The sequence below is a fragment of the Rhinatrema bivittatum genome, chromosome 8, assembly GCF_901001135.1.
Source record: "Rhinatrema bivittatum chromosome 8, aRhiBiv1.1, whole genome shotgun sequence".
Lineage (NCBI taxonomy): Eukaryota > Metazoa > Chordata > Amphibia > Gymnophiona > Rhinatrematidae > Rhinatrema > Rhinatrema bivittatum.
Window position 1 is genome coordinate 98,065,029 of NC_042622.1, and position 12,580 is coordinate 98,077,608.

The window sequence follows — 12,580 nt, forward strand, 5'->3', positions numbered from 1 at the left end:
GTTTTAGCTCATCGAAACCGTTCTAATTCGTTGACTCGAGTTGATGGGCAACCACGAGGCTCAGTAATTGCTTGGCCAGAGAAAAAGCCCAGGTGAATGTTCTGTTTGTGTTTGTATTGTATTTTATCCTCTGTAGTCTCCAACACTTCAAAAGTACACATCCAGGGTACGAATGCTTGCCCTCTGTCAGGTCCATTTTTAATTTTTTTTAGCAAACTTCTCCACAGAACACTTGCTTACTTAGAAGCAGCCATAGTTGGTTATTTCTTGGAATAGATTCTGGATCTTGCAGGATGTGTGATATCTGATATCACAAACGAAAATGTAGACCATTTGACTCCCGTTGAGTGGGAGGTAGTTCATGACTTACTAACATGGCTGCTTCCAGAGGTTTAGGGACATTTGGGGAAGTGCTTGTACAGTAAGGAACTAGTATAGGGTGAGTATTACTGGGGAAGGGATGGGTGTATGTGTGTAATTTTTACCACCAGCTTGTGTTTCTTAGGACAGTATTCTACAGGTGTCATTAATAGTGCTGTAACTTATGATGTCTTAGTTAACTAGCTTATGTCTTTTCGCTTTTAATCTAATTTAATTCACACACACGCATTTGCCCTCTTTTTTTAATCTGTCCATTGTACCTTTTGGCTCTATAGTAAACTGTACCTTCCTTTTACTGTATACAGTATTCTAAAGTACAAATGACAAAATTAGCATTTGTCTTTTGTTTGTTTAAAAACAGAAACATAGCAGAAAAGGACCACGTGATCCACCTAGCGTACACATTGTACTATGCTGTCATGGGTCTTGATCCGTGGTGGTCGTCTTCCTTCTGCCATTGAGGTCCCTATAGAAACATAGCGCATCATTATGTTTAAGTGCAACATTTTTCTGTGTGGGCCTTGAGGAATGTAACATAAGTAAATGAAGGTAGAAAGACTAAACGGCCCATTCATGTACATATTGCCAAGGATACAGCCCACTATAAACCATAGTGAATGATGGACTGCAAGATATCGCTTCTATCCAGGACAGCTTTTGTTGTCATCTTCCCCAAATAGGGGATCTTTTAGGTTCACTATTGATGAACCTAAAAGATCCCCTATTTGATTCATACCTAGTAACCTCCATTTCCATATAAAACACACCTCTGTTGTCCACTATCTGGTTTTCTTAATCCCCTGCATAGCTTGCCAGACAGACCCAGGTCTTTAAGCACCTACATGTCCAAGTTTCTCTTTATTTAATTTAGAAAAGTTTTGTTTTATAAAATTTCCTGGTTCTCCAACAGTTTTTTGGGTTTTTTTTTCTTTACAACCATTGGCAAAAGATGCACAGGATAGAGGATGTTGAAACGGTGTGGCAATGAAACAGGATTGTCCTTCTCTTTACATATTTTCCCAGTGTTGGGCTCCCAATACCTGCTGAGCTTTTTCATGAAAGCTAAAAGCTTTTTATGTGGCTTTAAAAACATTTCTCAGGTCTTGTTTCCTTTTTATTTCAAGAAGTGGCCTCTTAAGCAGGTTAATGACAATTTTAAGTTGCTGAATTCTTAGAAGCAATTGACGTACCTTTTCACTAAGTCCTTTGGGAGTCGCCATGTTGGTAGTTAGTTATAATTCCCCTACACATACTAAATCAAATTATGACATTTTACTAATTATGAATCAAGCGATCACTTGCATTAAAAGAGCCGGTCAGTGAGCGATGTGTATAGTTGCAACACTTCAAAGACAGCTGATATCAGCTTGGAAATTAACAAACTGAGTAAAATGTTTTAATGGCTCTGGCATGGACATTGCTACAATGCCATATAAACATTTTAATTCTTAAGCAGTGCATTTTGAACATGGCTTTTGTTTTAAATATTTCTTGTTTACAATACTTATTGAGTACAAATTCTACAATATTTTTCATTTAACTTTTCTTTTTCTTCCTAGACCTTTGTCTCAACCACCACCATTTGCTCTTCATTATGCTACAGATAGTGATGTTGATCCTGGTTCTGGAGATAGCATTAGCCTGGCTAGGTCAATTAGTAAAGACAGTCTGGCTTCAAATATTATTAATCTAACTCCAAAGCATCAAAGTAATCATACACCTGTAAAACCTAGTGGAAGAAACTTGCTTAGTACTATAGATATTCAAGATGAGGATGAAGAGCTCGCTGTAATTAAAACTGACGAAACTCCAAACCATAGTGATCTTGAACTGCAGAATATATCATCCAGGGCATCCAGCCAAATAGCAACTGCAAGGTCTCCAGAAAGACAGGTAGAGACCTCTGAAAACAAACCAGATAGCTTTTTTTTGGAACCGCTAATGCCTGCAGTCCTGAAACCAGCAAAGGAAAAGCAAATCATTGTTAACAAACAGGAGGAATGTGGTGAGGAAAAACAAAAGAATTTCACAGCAAAACGGCTGAATGAAGGGCAGTTGACCCCATTACGTCAGAGAGTAAATAGTAATCATGCAGATCATGACATTAGGAGAACTTTTACACCTATGTCTAGTACTATGTTCACACCAGCAGCCGATTCTGCTACTACAGAATCTGTACAACTTTCAGTAGAGACTGAGTTTGGAACTTTTAGACCTATAGGTGCAAGTAGTATAGATCCTTCATCTCAGGAACAATTGAGTGGAGGATTCTTCCTTCATGATGCCAAAACTGAAGAAGAAATGTATGGAAAAAGTGGTTCATCACATATCCCAGATACCACATGGACCTTAGTGAGGCAGGATTCTGATTCTGATGTCTTGGATATAGAGGAAGTTGAGCAAGACCTGGTTGGAGTGCATTCAATCGTCCGTAAATACATAGGTGAGGAGGAGTCTGCAAAACTGCAAGAGGACATGAAGGTAAAAGAGCATGATGACAAGGATGATGCCAGTGGACGTTCAAGCCCATGTCTGAGCACAATTTCCCAGATTAGTAGTGTCTCCATGGCTAGTGGCAGTGTTCGAATGACCAGCTTTGCAGAACGCAAACTCCAAAGACTGAACAGCTATGAAACCAAGTCCAGCACAAGTAGTTCTCAGAAGACAACACCAGATGGTTCAGAAAGCACTCCAGTTCCATTGATTACATGGAAGCAAAAACGAGAACAGAGCCCAGGCAGGCAGAATAAAGACAATGCCAATCTTTTAGCTTCAGAACTGGTCCAGCTGCATATGCAGCTGGAAGAAAAGCGAAGGGCAATAGAAGCACAGAAAAAAAAAATGGAAGCTCTGTCTGCTAGGCAACGGCTAAAATTGGGCAAGGCAGCTTTCTTGCACGTTGTTAAAAAAGGAAAAATGGAAGGTATTCCTCAGCCACTAAAGCCAGACCGTTTTCCAAAAGAGTACACAAGTCAAAATGGGGAGGAATTTGTAGCTGTTTCGATGAATGTGAATACTGAACAGTACTTTCTGAAAGATGATGATGAAACTGCAAATGAACCCCACAGTATAGCAAAAGGAGCAAAAATCCAAGATAAAGTAACTGTTATAGAACACAAACCTAGAGAGCCTGCTGCTGTTCATGACATTAAAAAAGCAAAGGTTATTTCTGCTAGTATCCTAGAAGAAGCTATTCCTGATGTGGATGTAAATGAATGTGAGCTCTCTATTGAGAAACTAAATGAAACCATCAGCACGCTCCAGCAGGCTATATTAAAGATATCTCAGCAGCAAGAGTTTCTTATGAAAGCCCCGTCACCAAGTTCTAGAAGTAGTCCACTGGACCAAAATATAAAACCACCTATTCACTTTGTGGAGTCACTCTCTCCACCTGGCACGGGCACAAGTCGTAAACCACCTCGGCTTGGTCAAGGACGAACGCCTCGTGTAAACCGACCTACTGAACTGAAGGTTGCCAAGGATAGACTGCAGAGCTCGTCCCGTGTAATCACCCCAACACAGAATGTAGAGACGTTGCCCCATTTCCGATCTTTCACGCCGCCTAAACCATGTAGTATACAAACAGAAGAGGTCTCTTTTGAAAATAGTACAGACCTAGAAAGTGGTTCTCAAGATAAGCTGCTCATTGGGACTTACAGACTCCACGATGAAAGTAATCACAGGGCATTTGTACTGTCCACTTCCAAAGATGCAAATATTATCACTGAGCAAATGAGCAAAGAAGCTGTTAACAATTTGAGAGCCACAGGGGCAAAATCGTCAGATGACTCAGGGAAAGAAAATGTGCCGGTAGATGAACCACTGAAAAATAAGGCTAATCTCATTGAGGTGGATATCTCTGATTTTAGAGATACAGAAGATGATGAAATAGAAAACCCTGAAAACTCTGCAGACATAAGTGGAGAAGATCAGAAGTCTGGTGTAGGGTTTTTCTTTAAGGTGAGAATCACTTTCTTTAACAGGAAAGCAAGGTTATTGTTGGAATTTTAGAGTTAAAAATGATTTTGTTTAGGGGCATGGATATCAAGATAAATATGTGACTAACCAGGTGGTAGAAGCCATATATGCAGGGAGTAAATGTGAAAGGTAGAAGAGAAAATCATTATCCTCTTTGTCTTTTCAGGTTTATTCATTTTGAATATCAGCTAATAGGAAGTATACCTATTGACAAACCAGTATAGCAGACAAGATAGTTATATATCCACAACATGCTCCGCTCAGTGCTAAAGCAGATTCTCTAAGGAGAGCATTTGAAGAGGAGGGCTAACATTATAATTATGTAAGAATGAGAAAATTAGTGTTTGTATTTTACAAATGTTTCAAATTAATTGGGAAGGTGACCAATTAAAAAAAATATATTTTAGGGATTGAACTATAGTGATGTGTGTGCATGGTTTCCACCTTTGTTATATAGCACTTATAACTGTCTCTAGTAGGTTTTGTTGTGTACATGTCAATTCTTTTTCCATGGCATCTGGTCATTTCTCAACATTACAGGATGAACAGAAAGCAGAAGATGAGCTAGCAAAGAAGCGTGCTGCTTTCTTATTGAAGCAGCAGCGCAAGGCTGAAGAGGCTCGTGTCCGAAAACAGCAGCTTGAGGCAGAAGTTGAATTGAAGAGAGACGAGGCTCGGTAAATGGACGATTTAGATGTCATCAGAATATGTCCATAAGTTCTGAGCAAGATGTCCTCTTTCCTTCAGTATGATGCATGGGAATATTGAATTTTTTGCAGGCTAAGATGCTTTATATTGGACCAACATAAGAATTATCCAAAAATGACAATATATGTGAGACTCCAAAACTTTATAGGGCCACCCTTTAGCAGCTGAAAGAGGAACCTCTGTGGTCTTGAAAGTTCATACATGTTGGTCCAGTTAAAGAAGTTGCAGTCCTCAAAGAACTTTGGGGTAGATTTTCAAAGCTACGCGCGGGCGTACATGTGCACACGCTATCTGGCGCGTGCACATGTACTCCTGATTTTATAACATGCACAACTTGCACGCGCCAAGCCGCGCTGCCTTCCCCCATTCCCTCCCCTCAGCCCTACTTTAACCCCTCCCCCCAATTTCTTATCTCACCTTTTGCGCCACTCTGCAGCCGGCTGGCACGCGATCCTCCAACACAGCCACAAATGGTCGCTTGTCTGAGGCCTCTGGCCACGCCCCTGCCCCTTTTTGCAAGCCCCAGGACTTATACGCTTTTGAAAATAGGCCCGGCGCGCGTATATCCTCTGAAAATCCAGCCCTTTCCCTGTACGTTCCCAGATCAGTCCAGACCATGGGTTGAGCCTCCTTTCCAGCAGGTGGAGACAGACCAAAACTGAAAGGGTATCCTATATGAGGACAGAGCCTACCCTGTAGCCCTTCAGTATTTGTCTGTCTCCAGCAGGAGGAACAGCTCACCCTGTGGTTCCCTGTTAACTTCTGCTTGTCTCTTCTGGGCGTTTTTTCCTTCTGTGTGTCTATCGTGTTTGGATCAAGCAAGTATTTCTGAGTTATTGTTTAAAAAAAAAAAAGAAGAGGATCTATAGATAAGATATACAACAGTGGGGACAGAGGGCAGCCCTGCCGGGTACCTCTAAATAGTTCGAAGTCTTCAGAAACCTGGCCATAAGCCAAAATGGCTGAATGGGGGTTAGTATATAACATGGCAATACTCTGTACTATTTCCCCCTTCAAGCCATAACGTGCTAGAACTGAGAAAAGGTAAGGCCACGACACCCTATCGAATGCCTTTTCAGAATCAAATCCCACGATCAGTGCCCCCTGGCCCCTCCGCTGACACTCTTCCATCGCAATTAGAAGCTTAGTCAGATTGGCGCTGATAGTGCGTCCCTTAACAAAGCCGGCCTGTTGAGCCATAATGAGAGATGGAAAAACCACACTCAATCTATCCGCCATAATCTTTGCAAAAAATTTAGCTTCAACATTTAACAATGAGATTGGGTGGTAAGCTCCTGGCAGGGAAAGGTCCTTGCCCGGCTTTTCCAGAACTGTGATATAAGCTTTCGTTACTCCAGCTGGGAACCGCCCCTGCTTTTGGGCCTCCTGAAAAAAACTCAACAGAGCCCCGGAGGCCTGGTATAAAAGTATCTTATAATACTCAGCACTCATTCCATCCGGCCCCGGGGCCTTATGGTGCTTACTCCCCTTTATAACCGCCATTAGTTCCTCTATCTGAATCGGTGCATTCAACTGGGTTAATTGAGCCTCTGTAACCTGCGGGAGTTGAAGATTTGCAAAAAATTCCCCTTCATCCTGACTCCCTCCCGTCCTATCATCTGTGTAAAGCCGTTCATAAAACTGCTTAAACCGGGCACACACCTCTGAGCTAGATGTGATTGGAACACCCCTGTCATCTTTCAGTTTGTCAATAAATGTCCTCCCTCTATGTATACGCACCAAGTTCGCGAGCAGTTTCCCTGCTTTGTTCCCATATCTGAACAATTTATGAGCTCCTGTAGACAAGTACCGTTGTGCCCTCTCATGTAGCAGGGTATTTAGGGTATGAAGAATCGCTCTGTATTCCTGCTGGTTTGGACTGTTGTTCATGCATGTTAACTTCTGTTTGGCCTGCTGTAAGGCCTGCTCTAGATGGATGATGCTCTTATGTACTGCCCTTGACTTGGCTATCAGATAAGATGTGATTGCCCCCCTCATTACCGCCTTACTGGCCTCCCAGTATAAGCTAGGCTCTGCCTTATGTGCCTGATTATGCTGCTCATATTCCCTCCACTGCTCACGGAGATAATTCTGAAAGGCAACATCATCGGCTAGCTGGCTGGGAAAGCGCCACAGCCGAGGTCTAGATTCATCCCTCCCATCTGCGATATCCACCCAGACAATTGCATGGTCAGATATGGCAATGTCACTAATATGCGCTTTTTTGCTTCTAGGAAATAAGGACTCGGATATCAAAATATAATCGATTCGGGACAAAGTGCCGTGTGCCCGTGACACATGCGTATAATCCCGCACTGTAGGGTGTAGGGTACGCCATATATCTAGGAGATGCAACTCATGACACAAATAGTTTATCCCCTTACTCTGGTCCTGCCTGATGTGTGACATAGGATGAGATTTATCGATGCCACCATCATGTACACAATTAAAGTCCCCAAGTAGAACCAGGGGGCCTTTTTGCACTGGGAGCAGCATTCCCACCAATTTTTGGAAGAATGAATGTGAGTAAGTGTTAGGAGCACAATGTGAACTCTGTGGATCCTTCACAGGAGACAGTCCCTGTCTCCTCACTCTTGCGGGGGCCTAGGGGGGCTTGGCCCCTTGTTTTATATAGCCTAGACTCCCTTTTCCCGGTGGTCCTCGGCTGCAGGGGTGAAAATTGGTGGTGGCAGTCACTCCCTCTGTTCAGCTCTCTCTCTCCCTCTCTTCTGTACTGCTCTCCCTTCATTGGGATCCATGTTTTTGTAGCTGCTGACAGGGACCTTTGTAAAAAAAAAACAAAACAAAAAAAACAAAGACTAAATATAAGGTGATTTTACCTAGAGGAGTCCCTGATAACATTAACAGAAGGCTCCTGCCTTCCTTCCTTACTTTTGCAGCTTGAGAGAGTGAATTGAGAGCGGGCACAGTTCATTCTGTGCCTCCACTCCTTCAGCACCAGCAGCTCAGCTTATCTTAGTGCTGCCCCTCCCTCACTCAGCAGCCAAGCCACGATCTCTGATGTGTTCAGCCTGGGGGGATTCCTCGGTCAGGCTTTCGCGGGAGGGGCTCTGTTCTCGCTGCATACCCGGGGGGGGGGGGAGGAAACGATCCTCCGAGGTCCCGATGCACTCCCCCCCAATTTGAGCCCTCCCACACTCTCCTCTACTGGACCCTGACCCCCCCCCCCCCCCGAACCCCCCCCCTAGAGGCAGGCAGTTGAACCTGTGGTTCCCTAGCTTTCTCTGTTTTCCACACTGCGGTGATTTTTTTCTTTCTCCTTCTGATTGTTTCCAGGATCAAGCAAGTATTAATTAATTTCTATATGTTTAAAAAAAAAAAAAATTTGAGGGAAATCAAACTTCTTGTCTGTGTGAGACAGCTCTGTCTCACAGCTCTTACAGGGTCCCAGGGGGGATTTTCCCCTTGAGTACTCAGCCTTGGGACCCTTTCCTGGTGACCACTTGCCTGGCTTAAAAGGCTGATACTGGTGGTCCAGTCACTCCTCCTTTTCACGTCTGCCTCAGGTTTTTTAGCAGAGAGGCTCCCATTCCTCTGCTCGTTTCTTTGGAAAAAAAAAAAAAAAAAGACCATCGGAGGCACAGCTTACCCACGCTTTTCATTGCAGGCTCCAGCAAGGTAAGCAGCCAGGGAAGTGATTACTGGTGGTCCAGTCCCTCTCTTCACCTGTGTGTGTCTAAGCACTGTGTAAAAATAAATAAATAAAATATTTTTTGGTCAGCTGCAGTCCAGGACTCCTGCCCATCTGAATCGTCGCGTTTTTGGCCAATTTCATGTTTTGTGAGCCGTTTTTTTCCCCCCAGCATGCCGCGGCCATCCTGGTGTATAGCATGTGAGGAATTGGCCGCACAGTTTTCTAGGACTGGAATTTGCTCGAGGTGCCTTCCAGGGGGGGTGGGCAGCTTTTTTTTCAGGGTCTGCAGCAACAGCCAAGCCTCGTAGGGCTAAAAAATGTCAGGCTCCGCAGGAGCTCAGACCTGGTCTTTTCTCCCTCAGTGCAGGGACAGCAGCCATTTTAAGCAAGCACATGTCTTAAGCACATGTCATGCATCTCAGGCAAGGGCTGTGGGGGGGAGGGGAGCTTCCTCCAACATTGTATCCAGTCCTTGCAACTCCTGATGAGAATACAGCTCAGGATCAGGTTTTTTTTACAGGAGGACTCTGCTTTTCCAGATCAGGATGTTAATTCTGTTTCCTTTTCTTTAGATTTTGTCCTCCTTATGCATAAAGCCTTCTTGGCTCCCAGGTCTCTGCAAGGTGGTGCTTTGCCAGTCAGACCTACGCAGGGACTGCCCCCCAAGGTAGCCAAGCATGCCGATGTTCCCGCGACTCTAAGGGTTGCGAAGTTAAAAGGCACGGTGGTTTCAGGAGGGTCTGCCGCTCCGGACGTGCAGGGCAGTGCGGCTGCAGGTGCAGGAGCCTCTCCTCCCCCTCCCGCGGGGGAGGGGGGCACGGATGAGGAGCAAGGGAAAACAGGCTTCTTTGGAGGGTGATGACCCTCAGGTGGTACGTCTGTTCCAGAGGGAGGAGTTGAAACCCCTCATTCCTGCAGTCCTGCCGGAGCTCAGAGTTTGGTCGTCACAATCTGTAGCAGTCTCGTGCAGCGGGCAAGCCTCAGGTGGGTTCAACAATTACTCAGCACCCAGGACCTCCCGTCTGCAGAGGCGGAACAGGCAGAAAGGCTGGAAGGCGCGATTGCGTATGGGGCTGATGCTCTCTATGATCTCCTCAGGATGCAGGATCTCAAGAGGGTCAACCGGGCCCTCAAAGTGCCCCATTTCCGGATGAAAACCCTTTGGGCGGTGATAGCGGCGGTCCATCCCGGGGAATTCCTGGCCTCACTCGATCTGACGGAGGCCTACCTGCATATACCGATCCGTCCCGAACATCAGAGGTTCCTCTGATTCCATATCTTGGGTCAGCACTTACAGTTCAGGGCCCTGCCATTCGGTCTTGCCACGGCACCACGCACGTTTAGCAAAGTGATGGTGGTGGCGGCGGCAGCCCTCCGGAAGAACGGTGTCCTGGTCCACCCGTACTTGGATGTTTGATTAATCCAGGCCAAGTCAGAGACCCTATGCCGCCGGGCAGTGGACCGCGTACTCACTCTCCTCTCGTCCCTAGGTTGGATAGTCAACTTCTCCAAGAGCAATCTCCATCCGTCTCAGTTCTTGGAGTTCCTGGGGGCTCGCTTCGATACCCATGTCGGCAAGGTCTTTCTCCTGGACTCGAGAGCTTTCAAGTTGATGGCTCAGCTCCAGGGCTTCCTCTCCATGCCTCTCCCCACGGCGTGGGATTATCTGCAGGTCCTGGGGACCATGGCTTCCACGATCGACCTTGTCCCCTGGGCGTTTGCACATATGCGACCGTTACAGAGAGCCTTGCTGGCTCGTTGGCAGCCGGTATCGGAGCAGTTTCAGATGTAGCTCCCGCTTTCAGACTCTACCATCAGCGAATTACAATGGTGGCTTTCTCTCAAGCACCTCCTCCGTGGAATGTCCCTTTGGACCCCGCAGTGGATGGTAGTCACGATGGATGCCAGCCTATCCGGCTGGGGAGTGGTTTGCCAGTCTCGGACCTCGCAGGGTCACTGGTCCCCAGCCCAGTCTCTCTGGCACATCAACCGCCTGGAGACCCGGGCAGTTCATCTAGCACTCAAGGACTTTCTCCCTCTGCTTCGGCGACAGGCGGTCCGGGTGCTCTCGGACAATTCTACCACAGTGGTGTACATCAATCGCCAAGGGGGCACCAGAAGTCGACTGGTGGCCCTCGAAGCAAGTCGCCTTCTAGAGTGGGTGGAACGGCACCTTGACTGCCTCGCGGCCTCTCACATAGCAGGCAACGAGAACGTTCAAGCCGGCTTCTTAAGTCGTCAGTGCCTGGACCCAAGCGAGTGGGAGCTGTCTGATGCCATGTCCCTCATTATCGACAGGTGGGGTCCCACGCACCTGGACTTGATGGCAACTCTGAACATCTCCAAGGCTCCCTGGTTCTTCAGCCGCTGGCAGGAACACTGCTCAGAAGGGGTGGATGCCCTGGCCCTTCCATGGCCAAGCGACGTCCTGCTGTACATGTTCCCTCCGTGGCCCCTCATAGGGAAAGTGCTCAGACGCATAGAGCTTCACAGAGGCCCAGTCATTCTTGTAGCTCCTGTGGTTCGCAAATCTAGTCAACCTGGCATCGGACGGTCCTCTTCGCCTAGGCCATCTTCAGCACCTTCTCAGTCAAGGTCCTGTATTTTTTGACCAGGTGGATCGCTTCTGTCTTGCGGCTTGGCTTTTGAACGGTGAAGGCTAAGGCAGCGGGGATACGCTGAGGACGTCATCTCCACTATTTTGCAGGCCCTCAAAACTTCTACTTCCCTTGCCTATATCCGGTTCTGGAAGGTTTTCGAGCTGGCCTACGTGGAAGCGGGTGTTACGACGAGTTCGGACCCAGTCTCGTTCGTCCTCTCGATCCTCCAGCGAGGTCTCTCTTAAGGGTCTCTCCTTTGGCTCACTCCGTGTTCAGGTGTCTGCCCTCTGTTCTCTTTTGGGAAGCCTCGACGGCCACGCGGTTGCGTCTCACCCAGATATTGTCAGTTTCCTCAAAGGGGTCAAACACTTGAAGCCACCGTTGCATCCTATTTGTCCCTTGTGGAGTTTGAGCTTGGTCCTTCGGGTGCTCTGTCGGTCTCCCTTTGAGCCTCTTCACCGTTCCACTCTCAAGGATTTGAAACTCAAGACGGTATTTCTGGTTTCTATTTGCTCCGCCAGACGGGTGTCTGAGATCCAAGCTTTGTCTTGCCGCGAGCTTTTCTTATGTTTTTCGGATTCCGGGTTCTCTCAAGACGGTCCCATCATTCTTATCGAAGGTCGTGTCTTCTTTTCATGTCAATCAGTCTGTCGAGCTCCCCGCGTTCTCTTCTGCGAACATTGTAAGCCCTGGCGGGGATGACCTGCGCCATCTGGATGTGAAACGCATTCTCATGCGTTACCTGGAGGCGTCAACCGGGGCAACCAGGCCTCTAAGACTACGATATCTCGCTGGCTTAAGGAAGTGATATCATCGGCTTATATCTGTCAGGGATGCCCAGTCCCGGAGGGCCTCAAGGCCCATTCCTTGTGTTCTCAGGCAGCCTCCTGGGCGGAAAGTCAGTCGGTCTCCCCACAGGATATATGTAGGGCAGCTACCTGGAAGTCTCTGCATACATTTGTTCGACATTACTGCCTTTGATGTTCACGTGCCAGTTTTTGGTTCTTTTGGGTGGCAGGTATCTGTCAAGGTCCCACCCTGTCTAGGGAAGCTTTGGTACATCCCATGGTCTGGACTGATCCGGGTACGTACAGAGAAAGGAAAATTAGTTCTTACCTGTTAATTTTCGTTCCTGTAGTACCACGGATCAGTCTAGACGCCCTTCCCTTTCTATCATTCTGGCCGCTCGAAGATCCTTATGCTATGTATTTCCTCATTGGAGGCACCGGAAGCATCCATGTGATGATGGTGGGCATTC

General features: G+C 46.7%; 1 protein-coding gene across 1 annotated transcript in view; it reads left to right on the forward strand.

Moving 5' to 3' along the window:
* Positions 1 to 12,580, forward strand: part of CAMSAP1 (calmodulin regulated spectrin associated protein 1) — a 239,507-nt gene that overhangs the window by 161,508 nt on the left and 65,419 nt on the right. Inside the window, 3 exon segments of the mRNA XM_029612075.1 lie at positions 8 to 92; positions 1,941 to 4,341; positions 4,900 to 5,036. Of these exon segments, the coding sequence (XP_029467935.1) occupies positions 8 to 92; positions 1,941 to 4,341; positions 4,900 to 5,036 (2,623 nt within the window).